At 42.2% G+C, this 21924-nt stretch overlaps 1 protein-coding gene across 1 annotated transcript in view; it reads left to right on the forward strand.

Moving 5' to 3' along the window:
- The window catches only part of LOC311109396 (cadherin-6-like), a gene marked incomplete at its 5' end in the record, with an annotated part of 50650 nt that overhangs the window by 25435 nt on the left and 3291 nt on the right, over positions 1-21924 (forward strand). Inside the window, 8 exons of the mRNA XM_084152255.1 lie at positions 1001-1295; positions 6255-6374; positions 10957-11124; positions 12959-13146; positions 18670-18923; positions 20406-20542; positions 20760-20881; positions 21145-21262. Of these exons, the coding sequence (XP_084008381.1) occupies positions 1001-1295; positions 6255-6374; positions 10957-11124; positions 12959-13146; positions 18670-18923; positions 20406-20542; positions 20760-20881; positions 21145-21262 (1402 nt within the window). The remainder of the gene's footprint in view (positions 1-1000; positions 1296-6254; positions 6375-10956; positions 11125-12958; positions 13147-18669; positions 18924-20405; positions 20543-20759; positions 20882-21144; positions 21263-21924) is intronic.

Below are 21924 nucleotides of genomic sequence, written 5' to 3' on the forward strand. Positions count from 1 at the left end.
TACAATGTGATTTTCTGGATTTTTTTTCTTCAATTTGTCTGTCATAGTTGACGTGTACCTATGATGAAAATTACAGGCCTCTCTCATCTTTTTAAGTGGGAGAACTTGCACAATTGGTGGCTGACTAAATACTTTTTTCCCCCACTGTATCACATGTCCTTGGTGGTTAAAAATAAATAAAAAGGAGGGAGACAGCAGGAGGAAAAAAAAAGGAAAGACAAGAGTTGTGTCCCAAATGGCACCCTATTCCCTATATATTGCATTTCCTAAGTAGTACACTATATAGGGAATAGGGTGCCATTCAGGACGCAGCCCAGCTTTTTGATGAGTTCCCGGAGATAAATATGTTGAGGGGATTTGGTTGCTGAATTAAAATGTCAGAGCAAGCTAAGCTGTTATGTTAAGAAACAGGCCGCATCAGGAGAGAGAGCAAATAGTAGAGAAGAGAGGAGTGGAGAGGAGAAGGTGAGGAGAGGAGTGGAGAGGAGAAGGTGAGGAGAGGAGAAGGAGAGGAGAGGAGAGGAGAGGAGAGGAGAGGAGAGGAGAGGAGAGGAGAGGAGAGGAGAGGAGAGGAGAGGAGAGGAGAGGAGAGGAGAGGAGAGGAGAGGAGAGGAGAGGAGAGGAGAGGAGAGGAGAGGAGAGGAGAGGAGACCCAGTCAGAAGTGGAACTGTCATGTCATGTTTCTACAGCATGTTAGAGACATCTGATCTTAGTAAATGGCAGGTTGTACGAACACACATCACTTTTGAATCTTTTTACTTTTGGTTTTGTACACCAGCTTCAAACAGCTGAAAATACAACATTTGGGGTTGTTGAAAATATATTTCACAGCGGTTTAGATTGTACAATGATTCTGGACAATGATTGCTTGTTTTGTCGCAAACTGACATTTGGCGAGGTGATAGAATTTTAGCAACCGTTTAATTACAAATCGTTTTTAATGTGATCTAGTGCTACTGAGAACTGACTTCCTCCCCAATGCTTCTCATCGCTCCACAGCTCCACTCAGATGGGGACCGGGGTGACGGTAGCATACGGTACGTCCTGACTGGCGACGGAGCCGGTACTCTGTTCATCATTGATGAGAACTCAGGAGATATCCACGCCACTAAGAGGCTGGACCGGGAGGAGAAGGCCTACTATACGCTCCGGGCCAAGGCCGTCAACAGAATCACTAACACCTCTCTAGAGGGAGAGTCAGAGTTTATTATCAAGATCCATGACATCAACGACAACGAACCGAAGTTTACCAAGGACCCCTACTTCACACACGTACCTGAGATGTCCCCACTGGGTACGTATGAACACCTACACCATAACCCCTACTTCACACATATAAAGATGTCCCCATTGGGTACGTATGAGCCCCAACTTCACACATGTACCTGAGATGTCCCCACTTGGTACTTATGAACACCTATACCCTAAGAGATGAGATGAACACCTACACCCTAACCCTAACTCTTACTTCACGCATGTACCAGAGATGTCACCAATTGGTACAGATGTAGGATCTTAATTTTAGCCAGTTTGTGAATTATTATAGGGATTATAATTAATGGACATTTTTGTAGGGGTTGATGCATTTTTCTTTCGGGCAAATCTGTCTGAAATTTCAAAGTGAAAATTACAAACCTGAAAAGCCTTTTTCAATACACCAGAAGTTTGCATTTCAGAAAATTCTCAGCAACGAAAGAGTGATCAAATTAAGATCCTACACCTGTATTAGCCCCTACTTCACACATGTACCAGAGATGTCACCACTGGGTACTTATGATAGACGTAGGCTACAGAGTACATCCCAAAACTATCTAAATAATCATTTCAACCACTTTTGCCTTGGGTGTAACTGTAACTCATAGCTTGACCAAACGTTTTTAAACAGCACAGTTAAACTGGAAATCATTATGAAAGAGGGGGATTCCATGCAGTCAGTGGTAATAATATATTTCAGTCTTGTATCTGCAATGGGTAGCAGGATTAGAAGGCTTATGATGTGTGAGACACGATAGAGTTGTTACAAACAACTTATTGGATCAATGACGGCTTTATCAATCATAATAATGAGAGGAGAGATTGACTGTGTCCCAAATTGCATTTTATTCCCTGCGTACATAATGCACCCCTTTTACCAGGTCCCATATGGCTCTGGGCCTTGGTCAAAAGTAGTGCATCACATAGGGAATAGGGTGCCATTTGGGACATAGCTATTGAGTCATTAAATGAGAATGATTACAGGCCATGCACTGGTTTATTACAGCAAAACAAACAAGGTAAAGCGGTCCAACAATGCTGATTATATCAGATACTTAAGCTAATCTTTTGAATACACTGTTCAGTGTTCAATTACAACACATTAAACAATGGATGAAACGGTCTATATTTCTGTCTGGTGTATGCCAATAGTTGGAATCTGTATAATTTTTCCAGTTCAGTGGGTAGATGGCTGAAGACATATGACGTTTACGCTTAACATAACACCTCTAACACACTCTATAACACCTGCGTAAGGAACACACAACACACTTTTCATCAGTACATTAGCTTTCATCATCGCACATGTCAAAAAACGCAACTGATGGCAATTATAACTTATAACTTCGAACTTTACAGAGTTCAATAACTTTGTTCTGTCCTGGTGCTGTAAGTGTGAGTGACAGTGGTGACATAACACAGACAGGTGACAAACCCTGTCACTCTGTTCACCACATCTAAGTAAGAAAAGCAGTTGCCCATTGTAACAAGCGAGGTGTGATATCACAGCCTGAAAGTGGACCTGTTCTGAACCTGCCTTCCACTGGACATCATTTGTCTTGTGAAATCCTGACAATTCCCTCTTCAGAGAGGTGATATCATCAAGGAAATAATCTCAAACCTTAGTTTATTTATAAAGTAAGAGGTTAAAGAGAAAAGTAACTTCAGATGTTTGTGGCGGTAATGTAACGTGCCCACTATTTTCACCCTTGCAGACCTCACATTGCTACTGAATTAGAACACGTTTCAGTTGGTTACGATTCCAATTGTATCGCACAATTCTATATTTATGTTAATTTCCATTAAATATTTCGACTCAATTAATTATTATTATGCATTTAATGAGGCAACACTGGGCCCCGCTAGGCATCGTTGGAATGTACCATGTGACTAACACTTCTCTCCTTTGTTCCCTTGGAATATAATTATCTACCTCTGATAAGGAAAATGGATCACAGCCGTTGCCTAAGTGATCATGCCAAATGTAATCATATTGCCATTGATGAAAGATTTTTACACTATTTTAGCTGAACAGCATACCATTTACCTTAAAATCCCGATAACATTTCATTACCTCCCTTACAACAAAAACAAGACATTTGCAGTTTCACCTGTGAAAATCAGATTTTCATATTTGAAATTGCATTTTCACATGTGAAATAACTGTTTTCACATGTTGAGCTGAAATATTCACATGATAACAAAAGAGACATGTGAAACCATGTGTTCACGTGTACTCAATATAGAGTTAACATGTTAACACCACCTTTTCACATGAGGAGAATAATATGTTTTCTGAATTGCAGATTCACATGTGGAATTAGCATTTTCACATGTGAAAAACGTTCATGTATGAAAACCTTAACTTTCACATGTGGAATAGGGTTGAATATTTTCCCTGTATTTTACAAATGTTCCATCCCGAGAATAAATCACTTTTCTCTCGGGTAACCCGGTATTTCCCGCCAAAACCGAAAGTGTCATTCAAAAGCTTCATAAAGCATATAAATAAGCCTATGTCTGGATTTGATTAGAGCTTTGATCGAAAATTCAAGCCTGATGCTACCTGAGCCTGATGAGCCATACATTAAAGACATTTAATGAGCCCAAGCCCAAAAATGATCAAATTATTGTGCCGTTATCCAATACATAGGCTATACGATATAGGCTACTGCACATTATGCACGACAGAAAAACATAAAAGCCCATAGATGTAGCTAGCTATTTGCTCTCTTGGGTAAATAAATTAAACTAGCTCCAGTTGGCATTTGTTTTTAAGTGTGAACTGTATTACTGTACTGTATTGTATTATACTGTATTATATGGACTGGAATTACACACATCGTTCAAACCATGATAAAGGGAGATTACATGCGATTCTGATGCAGCATATGCGACCTACAAAGTTACAAGTATAGGCTAGCTAATTTGATTTATAGAAATATAATAGGGCCTATTTGTATAATTAGTAGGCTGACGCATATATACCTTTCATAATACAGAGCTCCAGAGTTCCTCTGTGGAGATGGGAGAACCTTCCATAAGGACAACCATCTCTGCAGCACTCCACCAATCAGGCCACTCCTCAGTCAAAGGCACATGACAGCCCACTTGGAGTTTGCCAAAAGGCACCTAAAGACTGTCAGACCATGAGAAACAAGATTCTCTGGTCTGATGAAACCAAGATTGAACTCTTTGGCCTGAATGCCAAGCGTCACGTCTGGAGGAAACCTGGCACCATCTCTACGGTGAAGCATGGTGGTGGCAGCATCATGTTGTGGGGATGTTTTCAGCGGCAGGGACTGGGAGACTTGTCAGGATCGAGGGAAAGATGAACGGAGAAAAGCACAGAGAAATCCTTGATGAAAACCTGCTCCAGAGCGCTCAGGACCTCAGACTGGGACGTAGGTTCAACATCCAACAGGACAACGACCCTATGAACACAGCCAAGGCAACACAGGAGTGGCTTCGGGACAAGTCTCTGAATGTCCTTGAGTGGCCCAGCCAAAGCCCGGACTTGAACCCGATCGAACATCTCTGGAGAGACCTGAAAGTAGCTGTGCAGCAACGCTCCCCATCTTACCTGACAGAGCTTGAGAGGATCTGCAGAGAAGAATGGGAGAAACTCCCCAAATACAGGTGTGCCAAGCTTTAGCGTCAAACCCAAGAAGACTTGAGGCTGTAATCGCTGTCAAAGGTGCTTCAACAAAGTACTGAGTAAAGGGTCTGAATACTTACGTAAATGTGATATTTCCGTTTTTATACATTTGCAAACATTTCTAAAAATCTGTTTTTGCTTTGTCATTATGGGGTATTGTGTGTAGATTGATGAGGACAGAAAACATTTTAATCCATTTTAGAATATGGCTGTAACGTAACAAAAGTTGGAAAAAGTCAACGGGTCTTTCCGAATGAATAATCTGGAACAGGATTATCTATTTTGGATGGAATTTGAATGGAGTTGATGGAGAGAGAGAAAGACTGCGAGAGAGTGCTTGCACGTGCACTGATTAAAGCATTGATTTTTGAGCGATAGGCTCTGCAGCTGCAATAAAATAAAATACATCTATACAATAAAAAAAGAAGGTGACCCCCGAAAGCCAGATGGAGATGGGTAAATTAGACGTGCATTCAGTCTTTATAGTACTGTAGCATAGGCTATGCTGCAGCAAATGTAGGCCTACCTGTCACAAGAAAAAAGTTACCATGATGAGATGATAGGTCTGCATGCATTGTGAACTGCACTCCATACTGAGATGGGCTGTCTGTCCCCACCCTGAGCGTTGATGATTCATCATTCAGATGCTGTAGAGAAGCCAGATTTAGACATGGCATATCATTTAACAGTTCCATTTCACGCCATGCTGTTCATATAAATAATGTATTATAATTAACCGCTTTCTCACAGTTATTTAGCCCGGGAAAAGGGAGTGGTGTTGGGCGGTAAATCTCGGTAACCGGGTTCCCACCATTCAATCCTAATGTGGAATTTCACTTTCACATGTGAAAATCTAACTCTCACATGTGGAATTGTATTTTCACATGTGAAACATTTTCAAATGTTTTCGCGTGTAGATTCATGGTATCACATTGACATTTTGCATCCTCATGTTGTCACATTCATTTCACATGAGATCATGTTTTCACATGTGTAGCTTCATGTTATCACATGTTGCTTTTACATGTCACATGTTATCACATTAACTTCACATAAGATCTCATGAAATTCATTAGGTTTTTCCGTAAGGGCATATTCCCTATATAGTGCACTTCTTTTGACCAGAGCCATATGGTCAAAAGTAATGCACTATAAAGGGAATATGGTGAAATTTGTGACGCAGACATACGTATACTTCAGTTCAGCCCAGTTCATTTTATTGGCCTTATTCAGGAAGTTGTGCTATTGAGATTGTTCACCAACACCACCTGACTCCATTCCATGTGTATAACTTTGCTCACCAAGTCACTCTCTTCTTCTCCTTCCTCCTTCCTTCCCCAGGCACAGTGGTGATGCAGGTGACCGCTACAGACGCTGACGACGCTACGTATGGTAACAGTGCCAGGGTGGTCTACAGCATCCTACAGGGACAGCCATATTTCTCTGTGGAGCCCAACACAGGTCAGTGTCAACAGGCACCCCATCTTTCTTCTTCTTCTGTAGACAGAAAGGAGAGGTAGGGTCAGTTACAATGCAAATACAGAGTTCTATAATAATTACCCTCTATAGTCTATCGGTGGCTCGAGGGGGTAATGATCACAGAGAGTCAACAGGGAACAGCACACACAAGGTGCCACTTCCCTGCCTTACTGAAGTTTCATCTAGCACCTGAATGAAACCCAAAGTCTGTGTGTGTGTGTGTGTGTGTGTGTGTGTGTGTGTGTGTGTGTGTGTGTGTGTGAACAACACGGCTATTAACTCCCATGTCAGACTGAAGAGACATGACAGAAAAGAAGGGCAGAACCTCTGCCAACCGCCGCCTTTCAAGCCCATGGCTCAGTCATCACTGCTAGATTTAATCATTTGTAATGTGTGCTTTGGAATGGACCCGGGTGTGTTGTTTGCTTAAACAAAAGGGAAATTGCAACAAAAAAATCAATTTGCAGATTAGTGCAGGGCTTAACAGTAATATGGTTTATCCCAGATGTGCCATGTAAGCTGACATCCCCCCTACACAAAGGCAGGCTTGGACATCAGCATGATTCTCTCTCTCTCTCTCTGTGTGTCTTCCCGTGTTTGTTTGTGTGGAGTGAGAGAAAGAGAGAGAATAGACAGAGTGAGAGAAATAACGACTAGAGAGAGAGGGAGAACGAGAGACAGAAGAAAGATAAAGAGAGATAGAAAGGGCAGAGAGATGCATTCAGAGACTGTGTATTGGTGTATACATGCACATAGAGAGATCTTTGTGTACATCTATGTGTATTTTCCCCCCTCAGCACTACTTGAATGGACTAGCATGTTTTTCAGGAGAGAGTTGCTAGCTGTCCTTCAGCGAGTAAGATTGTGCTTTGTTAGGAAAAACGAATTCTGCTGCATCTTCCCTCAGCGCTTCACACACACACACACGCACACACACACACGCACACACACACACACACACACACACACACACACACACACACACACACACACGCGCGCGCGCCTCTGTGCCTTGCTCCTCTCCTGCTGCCACATCCTATGTGATAAAAAAGCAGGATGAGAGTTGTATAGCCCTGCATTCACTGTGCCTTTCACCGACGCTACTTAGATCTAGGTTTGAGTGACGTGCTGCATCAGCCCTTAGATCGCCTATTGTTTGATATTCAATGAATTTCCTTTTTGGAAAAAGAGATTTGAACCCGTGAACTCTGTCGATGCAATTGATTTAGTGTTTTTTCCTTCTATTTCTGTATTTTACTGTAACAGTCTCTGTAGTTTTGATGCTTCAAATGGATGACAAAAGCCACGGCAGCTCAATATCTGACAGACAGGAGGAGAAGGAAGCAGAGCGCTGCTTTTAATATGTAGTCAATTAGAGCTTCACTGAACCTCTGTCCTGACTGAAAAACTAGATTTTTTGTTTTTGTTGTATGTATATATGGAACGCAACTGTACTGTATACCACAGAGAGACAGAGCGTCTATATCCAGGCCCTGAGGCAGCAAACCAGCCCCAAACCATGATGCTAGCTCCACCATACTTTACAGTTGGGATGAGGTTTTGATGTTGGTGTGCTGTGCTGTGCCTTTTTTTCTCCACCCATAGTGTTGTGTGTTCCTGCGAAACAACTCAACTTTAGTTTAATCTTTCCACAGAATATTTTGCCAGTAGCGCTGTGGAACATCCAGGTGCTCTTTTGCGAACTTCAGACGTGCAGCACTGCTTTTTTTGGGACAGCAGTGGCTTCTTCTGTGGTGTCCTCCCATGAACACCATTCTTGTTCAGTGTTTTACGTATCGTAGACTCGTCAACAGAGACGTTAGCATGTTCCAGAGATTTCTGTAAGTCTTTAGCTGACACTCTAGGATTCTTCTTAACCTCATTGAGCATTCTGCACTGTGCTCTTGCAGTCATCTTTGCAGGACGGCCACTCCTAGGGAGAGTAGCAACAGTGCAGAACTTTCTCCATTTATAGACAAATTTTCTTAGCCTGGACTGATGAACATTAAGGCTTTTAGAGATACAGTTGAATTTGGAAGTTTACATACACCTTAGCCAAATACATTTAAACTCAGTTATTCACAATTCCTGACATTTAATCCTAGTAAATATTCCCTGTCTTAGGTCAGTTAGCATCACCACTTTATTTTAAGAATGTGAAATGTCAGAATAATAGTAGAGAATTTTTTATTTCAGCTTTTATTTATTTCATCACATTCCCAGTGGGTCAGATGTTTACATATACACAATTAGTATTTGGTAGCATTGCCTTTAAATTGTTTAACTTGGGTCAAACGTTTCGGGTAGCCTTACACAAGCTTCCCACAATAAGTTGGGTGAATTTTGGCCCATTCCTCCTGACAGAGGTGGTGTAACTGAATCAGGTTTGTAGGCCTCCTTGCTCACACACGCTTTTTCAGTTCTGCCCACACATTTTCTATAGGATTGAGGTCAGAGCTTTGTGATGGCCACTCCAATACCTTGACTTTGCTGTCCTTAAGCCATTTTGCCACAACTTTGGAAGTATGATTGGGGTCATTGTCCATTTGGAAGACCCATTTGAGACCAAGCTTTAACTTCCTGACTGATGTCTTTAGATGTTGCTTCAATATATCCACATAATTTTCCTTCCTCATGATGCCATCTATTTTGTGAAGTGCACCAGTCCCTCCTGCAGCAAAGCACCCCCACAGCAAGAAGCTGCCACCCCCGTGCTTCACGGTTGGGATGATGTTCTTTGGCTTGCAAGCATCCCCCTTTGTTTCATCAGACCAGAGGACATTTCTCCAAAAAGTACGATCTTTGTCCCCATGTGCAGTTGCAAACCGTAGTCTGGCTTTTTTATGGCGGTTTTGGAGCAGTGGCTTCTTCCTTGCTGAGCGGCCTTTCAGGTTATGTCGATATAGGACTCGTTTTACTGTGGATATAGATACTTTTGTACCTGTTTCCTCCAGCATCTTCACAAGGTCCTTTGCTGTTGTTCTGGGATTTATTTGCACTTTTCACACCTAAGTACGTTAATCTCTAGGAGACAGAACGCGTCTCCTTCCTGAGCGGTATGACGGCTGCGTGGTCCCATGGTGTTTATACTTGCATACTATTGTTTGTACAGATGAACGTGGTACCTTCAGGTGTTTGGAAATTTCTCCCAAGGATGAACCAGACTTGTGGGGGTCTACATATTCTTTTCTGAGGTCTTGGCTGATTTCTTTTGATTTTTCCATGATGTCAAGCGAAGAGGCACTGCGTTTGAAGGTAGACCTTGAAATACATCCACAGGTACACCTCCAATTGACTCAAATTATGTAAATTAGCCTATCAGAAGCTTCTAAAGCCATGACATCATTTTCTGGAATTTTCCAAGCTGTTTAAAGGCACAGTCAACTTAGTGTATGTAAACTTCTGACCCACTGGAATTGTGATACAGTGAATTATAAGTGAAATAATCTGTCTGTAAACAATTGTTGGAAAAATTACTTGTGTCACGCACAAAGTAGATGTCCTAACCGACTTGCCAAAACTATAGTTTGTTAACAAGAATTTTGTGGAGTTGTTGAAAAACTAGTTTTAATGACTCCAACCTAAGTGTATGTAAACTTACGACTTCAAATGTACGTTTGTAACCCTTTCCAGCTTTATGAAAGTCAACAATTCTTAATCTTAGGTCTTCTGAGATCTCTTTTGTTCGAGGCATTGTTCACATCAGGCAATGCTTCTTGTGAATAGGAAAGTAACATTTTGTGAGTGTTTTTTATAGGGCAGGGCAGATCTAACCAACATCTCCAATCTCGTCTCATTGATTGGACTCCAGGTTAGCAGACTCCTGACTCCAATGAGCTTTTGGAGAACTCATTAGCCTAGGGGTTCACATACTTTTTCCAACCTACACTGTGAATGTTTAAATGATGTATTCAATATAGACAAGAAAATACAATAATTTGTGTGTTATTAGTTTAAGCAGACTGTGTTTGTCTATTGTTGTGACTTAGATGAAGATCAGATCAAAGTTTATGACCAATTTATGCAGAAATCCAGGTAATTCCAAAGGGTTCACATACCTTTTCTTGCCACTGTATATAACAGTGATGTAGTGATAAAAAAAAAGTGTGTAAGCGCTGACCGCCATTCGAGGTGAGTTAAGTAACTCTCCCTATGCTTTCGATGCATTTCCTCGCAAAAGGTGGGTAAAAAGTTTGCACAAAATAACAAAGGTGCGTAAATTGCGTTTACCCTCCATTACACGACTGATATATACATTATATTTAGTCATTTAGCAGACACTCTTATCCAGAGCGAATTACAGTTAGTTATTCATCTTAAGATAGCTAGGTAAGACAACCATATATCACAGTCATAGTAAGTAAAACCTTTCCTCAATAAAGCAGCTATCAGCAAAGTCAGTGCTATTAAGAAAAGAGAAGTGTAAGTGTTAGTGCAAGAAAGGCATGAGTGTTATTTGGTTATTATTATTTTAAATATATTCTTACGGAACACCGCTATATGAAGAAATATATGCATCAGAAGTATCTAATCTTACATCTCTCTGTCTGTCTTTTTCTTTCAGGTGTGATCAAGACAGCCCTGCCAAACATGGACAGGGAGACGAAGGAGAACTATGTCGTTGTGATCCAGGCTAAAGACATGGCTGGCCAGATGGGTGGGCTGTCAGGGACCACCACAGTCAGCATCACCCTCTCTGATGTCAATGACAACCCACCACGCTTCCCCAAGAGTGAGTATAGTGCACACACAAAGACAGAGGGTGCACTCACACACACACACACACAGGCATGCACACACACACACACACACACACACACACACACACACACCATAAGCCCCCCCCCCCCACACACACACACACACACACACACACACACACACACACACACACACACACACACACACCAGCCCCCTGAAATTAAAACTCAGTTCACAATACAGAAGGCTCGTGCCAAGAAGGCAGCCTCCATCTGGTGTCAATTTCGAAATTAATGTGGATTGTTGCAGCGAGTGGTACTGTGCTGCTGTAGCTGCGGCTGAGGTGTCTGTGTGTGTGTATGTATGTGTGTGACTGCAGCGCTCTCTGGAAGGCTGGGTATAATTAAATGTAAAGCCATGTGACAGAGGGAAGGGTCCTGCACAGTGCATCAGATCAATCTGGTATCAGCCTGGTAATCCCTATTCAATGAAAATAGTACTCTGTAGGATTGTTCTCTTTCTCGCTCTCTTTCTCGCTCTCTTTTTATCTCCTTCTAACTATCACTTTTCGTCCCTCCCTTGCTGTCATTCCTGATCCCTCTCTCTCAGTCTTTCTCTTTCCAATACTCTCAATGTCACTGTGTGTGGCTCCGCTAATGTCCTTTGTTTCTAGTTTTCTTTTCTCGTTTCTTTTCAAAGTGCTTATTTTGCCAACCATCTCACCTTCACCATCTATCCCACTTTCCCTCTATCTCCTCTCACACGCTGTGTCTTGTCCCCCTCTCTCTCCCTTGCTCTTTCCATCTCTGGTGCATCTGGCGAATTGCAAATATATCAGATTGACAGATTACTGGTGTCATTTTGTTTCCTCTCAATAACAGCACTGTGTGTGTGTGTGTGTGTGTGTCTGTGTGTGTGTGTGTGTGTGTGTTACACTTGGATTGAATCAACACATACAAGCCAAACAGCTCTTCACATGACAAAACGCATACAACCGTAGAAACCCTACCTCCATTTATCACCCTCTCCAACAGGGAGAAAAACACTGTCACTGCACCTCACCTCAATGGACAGGACAGGGAGTGAGGGAGGGACAGAGGAGGGGAGGGAGAGAGAGAGAGAGGTAGGGGGGTAGAGATGGATAGAAAGGAAATGAAGGTGAGACGGGAGGAATAAATAGAGGGAGGGAAGGAGGGATGAAGAGAGAAAGAGAAAGACAGAGTGAGAGCAAGTGGATATTGTAATGGGACACCCGGAGGAGGCAGAGTGTCAGGCAGCGATATCATTGTTGTCTGCAAGACTGATGCTTCCTCCTCTCGACCCAATGCTAAATACCTGTTAGCCTGGGAAACCTCTCCATAGTGGTGTGTGTGTGTGTGTGTGTCTATGCCTGTGTGTGTGTGTGTGTGTGTCTATGCCTGTGTGTGTGCGTATGCGTGTGTACCTGCCTGTCTGTGTGTGCGTGTGCGCGTGAGACAGAGTCCTGCCGACTCGGGCGTTGCCAGAACGCTGTCAGCGTGTTTTATGAGGGTGTCAGTAGTGTTTGTCTCTGCAGCCTGTGTGTATATCATTTCCATCCCCCTGCAGACCAAGCCAGCTATTTATTTAATCATATGAGATACAGTGAGATGCTCTAGCTGGCAGTCAGGAAAGCATTAATTTATCTGGCACAAATCAGGAAATCACCCGTTAAAAATAACTATGTATGTGCCAATGTATTCACGTTGAACAAATGATACGTGATTGATTAATGTTGGCTTTTAAGATGGATTAAAATGTTTGAATTAAGGGGGTGGTCCAGGTGTTACAGATGGAACAACAACAACTAATGTGTGTGTGTGTGTGTGTCCGTGTCTTTCCTCCAGGTCTGTATGAGTTCAAAGCTCCAGAGTCGACAGAGCCCGGCTCGACGGTGGCCGTGCTGCGAGCTACAGACGCTGACATCGGCAGGAACGCTGAGATGAACTACCGAATCACCAGCAGTGACGGCCCAGCCATGTTTGACATTTCAACCAATAGGAGCACACAGGAGGGTGTCATCACCCTCAGGAAGGTCAGTGAATGGCTGCATTCCTAATCTACCACTAGCCCATATCCCTATTCCCCTAATTCCTAGGACACTCCTTCAGTATGGCTGGATTCCAAATCACTCCTAGCGGTCTATTTCAACAAACCTAACGCAATAGTAAATCTAAGGGCTGGTGGTAGCGCTATAGGTTCCGGGGTGTGTCAGATTTTTTTTCTTCTGTTTTCACAACCATAATTATGGCCACAGTTCCTGGCGGTGGCGCGAAAGTGCTGGGTTTTGATGATTAAACAAGTTGTGGGTGTGTAGAGGCTTGGCCCCTCACTGGCCAATCAGAACATGCTCCATTGCTAAATATGTGGTTGCTTCAAGTTATTTATTTACTTTCATGTATTGCATTGTCATCAACTCCAATTTGAATGTTAGTCCGCTATAGCCTAGAACATGTTTGCAGTCCACATTGTTCTAATTGCATTGCTTCAATATGGAAATACACTACATGACCAAAAGTATGTGGACACCTGCTTGTCGAACATCTCATTCCAAAATCATGGACATTAGTATGGAGTTGGTCTCCACTTTGCTGCTATAACAGCCTCCACTCTTCTGGGAAGGCTTTCGATTCCCACGGGGGGCCAGTATGAAAATGTATGCACTCACTAACTGTAAGTCGCTCTGGATAAGAGCGTCTGCAAAATGACTAAAATGTTAAATGTAATTGTCATGCTGAAACAGGAAAGGTCCTTCCCCAAACTGTTGCCACAAAGTTGGAAGCAGAGAATCGTCTAGAATGTCATTGTATGCTGTAGCGTTAACATTTCCCTTCACTGGAAATAAGGGGCCTAGCCAGAACCATGAAAAACAGCCCCAGACCATTATTCCTCCTCCATCAAACTTTAGAGTTGGCACTATGCATTGGAGCAGGTAGCGTTCTCCTGGCATCCGCCAAACCCAGATTCGTCCGTCGGACTTCCAGATGGTGATGCGTGATTCATCACTCCAGAGAACGCGTTTCCACTGCTCCAGATTCCAATGGTGGTGAGCTTTACACCACTCCAGCCAACGTTTGACATTGCGCATGGTGATTTTAGGCTTGTGTGGGGCTGCTCGGCCATGGAAACCCATTTCATGAAGCTCCCAACGAACAGTTATTGTGCTGAAATTGCTTCCAGAGGCAGTTTGGAACTCGGTAGTGTGTGTTACAACTGAGGACAGACAATTTCTAAGCTCTTCAGCACTCTGTGGTCCCGTTCTGTGAGCTTGTGTGGCCTACCACTTTGCGGCTCAGCCGTTGTTGCTCCTAGACGTTTCCACTTCACAATAACAGCACTTACAGTTGACCGGGGCAGTTCTAGCAGGGCAGAAATTTGACGAACTGACTTGTTGGAAAGGTGGCATCCTATGACTGTGCCACTTTGAAAGTCACTGAGCTCTTCAGTAAGTCCATTCTACTGCTAATGTTTGTCTATGGAGATTGCATGGCTGTGTGTTCGATTTTATACACCTGTCAGCAACAGGTGTGGCTTAAATAGCCAAATCCACTAATTTGAAGGGGTTTCCACATACTTTTGTATATATAGTGTACATTGTTAAACATAGGCTATAGCATTCATACTGATACAGGGGCTAGGCCTACTGTAAATTGCAGCCTGTGGACATGCCAAACGTACTCAATAAGCAAGATTAAATTCACTAGGCTACGATAAGGTCTAAAATACAGTGTATAATTCTAATCAAATTCTAATAAAAACAACAACTTGATTTAAATAGGCTATGTCTAAATACAGTTACAGGCACCATAATTGTTCTCCTATGATATGATATGGCGTATGATACAAACAAGGCAACTTAGACTATGGAGGGTTTTAGGCACATCCAAACTTTTCACAGGAGCTGGATAAAGACCCTATATAAAGAGAAAGGGGGAATGTCCACTCACCGTTATACTGCTCCCAAATATAATGTTTTATAAACATATTGGAACCATCTTACATATCGCATTCACACTTCTCCAAAAGTTACATTGCATGCGAACGACGGACGTTGTCAACATAAAACCAGGATGGTGAATTGTTCTAATAAGTTTGGTTTTAATAAAATGTAACGAAAAACAAGCTATCCGTTTTTTTTGTGTTTTTTTTAACAACAACAAAAATAAATCAATGTAAAATGTCATTGTTTAAAATTGCCAGGATAAAAAAAGACAACGAATTGCTGTTGAACCAGCCTTTGTTATAGTAGGCCTAGGGTAGTATGGGTAGCCTACGGAGGGTTTTGAACATATGAAACGGAAAACAAGCTATTGTTATATGAAAATAACTTCTAAATACGAGGTTCACCGGTATTCACCAAGGTACTCATCTTTCGTTTCATGATGGGCATGGACACATGTAGCATAACTTTGTTGCTAATGTCAAAAAATGATAAGCTAGGCTGGATAGGCTGAATAGTTTCCGCTGTCAAAATTCATGCCATAACCAACTGCGTTACCGCTTAAACCAACTTTTGGTTTGTCTTAAATATCCCTACCAGCGCTGCCTGAAATTAGCACTTTGGATCACATTTTTAAGGACACACATCAAATATTTACATCCCTCCCATCTGAGCGCAAGCGAGCTGATATAAGACAGATACAATTACCAATCCTTGCGTAAAAATTTGAAAATAGCAGAGGGCTGGCTGTAACAGGTCGAAATTGCCAATGAACGTGCATTTGACACTAGCATTAACACCGGCCGAAAATAGAGCCCCTAGTCCCTGGTTCACGAGGCACTCGACCCTACTCCCTAGGTGTTATCACCCTCAGGAAGGTCAGTATGGCTGGATTCCAAATTGAACCATAGCCCCTAGCCGCTAGACCCTACCACTTTGGGCACTTGTTCATTAACATTTTACATTCATTCATTAAGGCTGGATTCCAAATCCACACCTAGCCCCTCAATTATGAATGGAATAGCGGTTGTACAGTATCATACGAGTTATACGACATATAGTGTAGTATGTATTTCCTAGTTGTACAATAGCATACAAATTGGATGATGTAACTTATCACACATCTTGGAGGACGTATAGTATTATAATTCTTTATCTGAGATCAGGTTGCTTGATATGATGTAACAACAAAGGAGAATTAGGAGAAAATGTACGTTGGCGGTTAGGGGAACTAATGACAAAGATTAGGATAATTTACGTAAAAGGTTAGGTGAATTTACATAACAGGTTAGGTGAATTGGGTTAAGTTTAGAATAAGGGTTAGGGGAAGGGGAAGCTAAAATGCTACAGTTGTCCCAGACGCGACTTGGACACGCACCCTTTGGATTGGTCGCAGATTACACCCACCCATCCTCCCCGACCAACGTCCCTACTTTAGTTCCTGTCTAAAGTAACTAGACAGTTATGTAAGTATAATACTTCTTGGAGGTGCTCAGAAATACTTAAAGTATGTTTCGTATGGCTCTGAGGCCAGGCTGACTCCCTAGAGCCCTAGCCCCTAGTTAGTAATTGCGCTAGCGCTAGTTAGCAACCCCATTCAAACCGCACGCAGAGACATAAAAATGGTATCGACAAGTTCATCTGACTCTGGGGAAGTGATAAAATCCCGAAGTATCCCTTTAACTGCTTCACCTTGCCTTTTGGATGGTTGGAATTTTTGCCATATTGCTTACATTTATCCAGTCATGTCAGATAGACTATTGATACTAGGTATGGCTTTCACCAGTACCAGCCAGTGGAGCTGAGCTATTGTAGGTTTTGATGTATTAAAAATAATCAGATTGTTGCTTTTTCAAGCGCTCCCTCCTCCGGTGTAGCTTTAAATTGATCACTTCACTTCCATCAGGTCATTATTGAGTGGAGGAAGATGTAATTGCCTTCTGCTGATGTTACTGTTGTAATGATCTTGGAGGGATCTAAGCTATGTGTGTGTGTGTGTGTGTGTGTGTGTGTACACAGGGTCTGGTCTACATCTGAACCTACTCTAATTAAATGGCTTGTCTAGTTAAAGGGCATTTCCTGCACCGCTGTCCCCAAACAACACATGTTCATGTTGACATCATCAAACCCCTGTCTAGAGAGCAGAGCAGGAGAAAATCAATCAATGACTTATTGAGTATGAGGGGTCATATCAAATTACTGTATTTGATTAATATAAAGTGCTGTACAGACAATACTCAGTTGAAAGCTCATTGGAAAAACCTGCACAGCTGCACGTACACACACACACACACACACACCTTTTGTTCAATGACTGGAGGCCTGAATTTGTTAGTAGCTCCCTCACAACTAAAATCACACGTCAGATGTGTTCTCTCCAGACAGCATTAGTGTGACCTTAAAGGTGAAGAACAGAGCCAGAGGTTTCAACCCAATCATCTCTCCTTCCTCCTGAAGTGTGCACTCGTAAACTACTCCCTACAAATTTAAAAGAGTTGAATTGGTGTATGCATTAGCTAGATGGAGTTACCATATACCAGTCATTTTCTTTCAAGAAAGGAGAGATTATTGGGACTCACACCGAGAGAGGAGAGAAGAGAATAGCGGTTTAAAGGGGGTCTGAACTCACTGATTTCGCCTGGCTTTTCCGCCTCATTAAGAAATACAATTTCTGAAACACGAATTGCGTCTTGGGGGTGTGGTTTGATATGGGTGTGTTATGTTCGCTATATCGTACTTTTAGCTTGTTCCTCTTCACTCACTGTAGTTGAGATATCCCCAAACCGCCACCGTACCAGGACTTTGGCTAAAGGAATAAATTGTGTTTGTGATGCTAATGTTAGTTCACAAATGTGAGGAAGTTTGAGTTGGAAAGACCCAAACCATTTATCGTTCTTTCAACATAACATTGTCTTGTACCTATTGTTGTCTCATGTAAACAAGTGTGAGGCACTGTGTGCTAATGGGTAGTTCTGCTGCCAATAAAGAAATGGGCAGACTTTATTTAGGTTGGTTCTGCTGCTATGACTGTTTAGCGCGCAGCTGTTTTCCCATTCACCCTTATTGCATGCTCCGATCATTTAGATGGGTGCTGCCAGCTGTTCGTGTTACTGGGCATAATTGTGGACATGACTGAAATCCAAACTCTCAAATATACAAGGACACTGGATTTCTTAAATCCCGCAAACCTCTGTTTTGGAAAATACTGACATTATGACCCAAATTATTATATTTACCATTTTGGCAACAGAACACGTGTTGATGACCAATATCGATGCCACATAGGCCGTTTTCAACCAGAGAATATGTATTTTTTCTTTTTTTCATCCTTTAAGCCCTTTTTACACTGCATACCCAAGTTCATTTACTAAAGAAAGGATAGCACCCAGACACATGAAAAGAGGGAGAGGTTGAGTCACACTGAATTAATTCAATTCTTGATGATGTGTGTCTGTGTGTATCTCGCTGTGTGTGTCTGTGTGTGTATTGCTTAGACAACAAAAGTGTTGCATGTCAAAGGATTTGTGTGTGTGAGAGGGAAAGAAAGTTAAACAAAAATGTGTTAACTGGCGTGTGAGTGAGTGTGAGTTGTTAACCCTCTTCTCTCTCTCTCCTCAGCCTCTGGACTTTGAGAGGAAGCGGTTGTACACTCTAAGGATCCAGGTTGAGAACTCCAACCCTGACCCACGGTTCCTGCGCTACGCGGCGACTACGGACGAGGCGACGGTCAAGTTGATCGTGGAGGATGTGGACGAGCCGCCGGTGTTCGACCGGGTCAGCTACGTCATGGAGGTCAAAGAGGACTCGGCCTTAGGCACCATCATCGGATCGGTCAGTGCCACAGACCCAGACAGTAGCCGCAGCCCTGTCAGGTACTACATATGCACACAGCTCCTGAGACATCTACTAGTGGTCAGCAGGCCTGGGTCAACATATTATCTGTTTACTTTCAAATATTTTACTGTACTTGAGTTACAAATACAGTCTAAACAACTCCTGCCAGTAGCAGCGCATTCCTCAATCACAGTGTGGTGATCAGAGAGAGAGTGTTATCCTGGAGTGCCTGCCGAGGCTAGAAGTTAGAGCACTATTACTGGTGTCAAATATGGTATCATTCACTTTTATCAGCGCTCATCAAAAAGGATGTGCTTTGTGGCATTTAGAGAGTAGGGTGACGAGGGGAGGGGAGGGGAGGGGAGGAGATGAGAAGTGAGGAAAGGAGAGGGGGTGAGAAGCAAGGAGAGGGAATGAGAAGAAAGGAGAGAGGAGGGGATGAGAGTAGCACACACACACACTTTTATCTGGTGTAATTAATCAGGGGAGGGTCCAGGCCCAGCCAACTGAATTATTGAGAATATTAGAAAGGCAATTGGCACCCCAACAGGACAGATATAACGAGTTTAGACTTGCTGTCGGAAGCAAGAGGGGCAAAGAGAGCCTGTGTGTGTTTAGATAAAAATGCTAAAACGGTTTGTGCTGGTAAACAACTAAAAATACTGGCTGTGGAAGGGTAGAGGATTAGAGAGTAGACGGAGAGGGGAGATAGGGAGAAAGGAGATGAGGGTAGGGGTGCGGTGGTGCATGGTCCCTGAGAGACCTGGTTCACGCACACCCCCTCCGGGGGTCTGCTTCCCCCATCTACTCCCCTGCTCTCTTCAATGTCTATGTTTGTGTCCCAAATGGCACCCTATTCCCTATATAGCACTATGAGACCTGGACAATAGTAGTGCACTATATAGGGAATAGGGTGCATTTGGGATGTAACCTACATCCGCTACTCCATTAATCAAACTGATGTATCACACTCGTCCTCAGGAAGTGAAGAAAAACAACACTAGATAACCTGTTTGTGTGTGTGTTTATGCATTTATGTTTGTGTGTGCATGCATTCGTGTGCGAGTGTATCTCCAAACAGCCATTAGGACCCCTCCACCATGATAGCACAGATAAACATTTTTGGAGTCGTTCTATTTTTAGCGGAACAACCAGACTACAAATGTCAGTCATCCAAATTGCTTTCAAATTGGATGATATACTGTATGTAGCAGTATGATGTATTGTTGTGGGTTTCTGTGAAAGAAAGTGAGGACATTTATACTTGTTTGTTTTGTGCAGATACAAGTACTCGATAGAACAGCGCGCAGACTAAGACAGGGTGTATAATATTCTTGTGAATATTGGCTGTGAGGAAGCTTATATTTGTTGTTTGTGTTGTGCAGGTACTCTTAATACACTGCCTCACAGCCAAGGTCACGGTGCATTGGGTTTGTGTGAAAGAAAATGAGGCAGCTTATAATTGTTTGTGTTGTGAGAAAGTGAAGAGGATGCTTATAGTTGTTGTTTGCTATGTGCAGGTACTCAATTGACCGGCATACAGACATGGACAGGGTGTTCAACGTGCACCCGGGTAACGGCTCAGTGTTCATGCTAACGACTCTGGACAGAGAGGCGAACCTTTGGCACAACATCTCTGTCATCGCCACTGAGTTCAGTAAGTAGCATGTTGATCATTGACACACACACATACATACATATGATCCACTCCATCGGTACAAGTGGAAATTGGGTGTGTGTATATGTGTGTCAGTGAACTACTACAATTACTTCTAGTAGTTACATGTACAGTACTATGAGCAGTAATCATATCAAAGGCAGTTATTGTGTTTCCTTGGTGTGGTTATTAAATGTAATGTTTCTGTGTTTCAAAGACAATCCACGGCTGATGAGCCGCGTACCAGTGTACATCAGAGTACTGGACATTAATGACAACGCTCCTACATTCGCCACTTACTACGAAACATTCGTCTGTGAAAACGCCAAGGCTAACCAGGTAATGGAAAACAATGTATTATTATTTTAAACCACTACAGTATGTCTTCTTTCCCACCTAAGATCCCCCAAGTGATCGTACCTTCATCAGTTAAACCTTGCCTCGGTCACAGAAAATGACCTTATACCGGAGGGTTTTCAGGTTTAACATTAGAGCTCCCTTCTCTCCTTAACCCTTTTGTCTTGTTCATCTGGATAAAGACATGACAAAAGAAGAAGAAGTATGTCATCTGTGTTTGATCATATTTTTCTTACCTTTCTCAGAGGATTCAGACAGTGAGCGCTACAGATGCTGACGAGCCTATCAGTGGACACAGATTCTTCTTCAGTCTAGCACACGAGGTCTCAGGGAAAGCCAACTTCACCGTCCGAGACAACAAAGGTACACTTCTTCTTGGAGAACAACAGCTGACACACAAGTTAATTAATAACCAGTTTTTTTTATTTAGTTTTTTCAAAACAAATGTTTTCCACAGCAGCCGTGATCACAGTAGTGAACTACAAGTAGTTCAACTTGTAACAACATTTTGCAGTAGTTTGGTGGTAGTTGAACTACATTCAGTAGTTCAACTAGTAGTTAATATATTTTTTTTTTTTTTACCATGTAGCGGTGAGCTAACTACTGGAACTACATATTACTTTTTTGGGCAAAATTCTAATTAAATATGGGTGAAGGAGGCAAGCATTTCCTTACATTTTCAGCATCAGACCTGCCTAATTCTCACATTGAAACATAGTTTTTGTGTTTAATAGGCTAAATCTGTTCTTGCAATTTGTAGTCTATAACGTTTCAGATTTAGATATGATAATTTACCAAGAAGTAGTGAACTACTTTTTCATAGCAACTTTAGTTAAAGTACCTTTTATTTTTTTTTATTTATTTTTGTCCATTTTTTAACCTTTTTTTTTTTTTTTTTTTTTTGTATTATTATTATTTTTTTTTGTCCAGAGCGACTTACATGAGCAATTAGGGTTAAGTGCCTTGCTCAAGGGCACATCGACAGATTTTTCACCTAGTCGGCTCGGGGATTAGAACCAGCGACC

The sequence above is a fragment of the Coregonus lavaretus genome (assembly GCF_964263955.1).
Source record: "Coregonus lavaretus genome assembly, chromosome: 34".
In the NCBI taxonomy this organism is placed as follows: Eukaryota; Metazoa; Chordata; class Actinopteri; order Salmoniformes; family Salmonidae; genus Coregonus; species Coregonus lavaretus.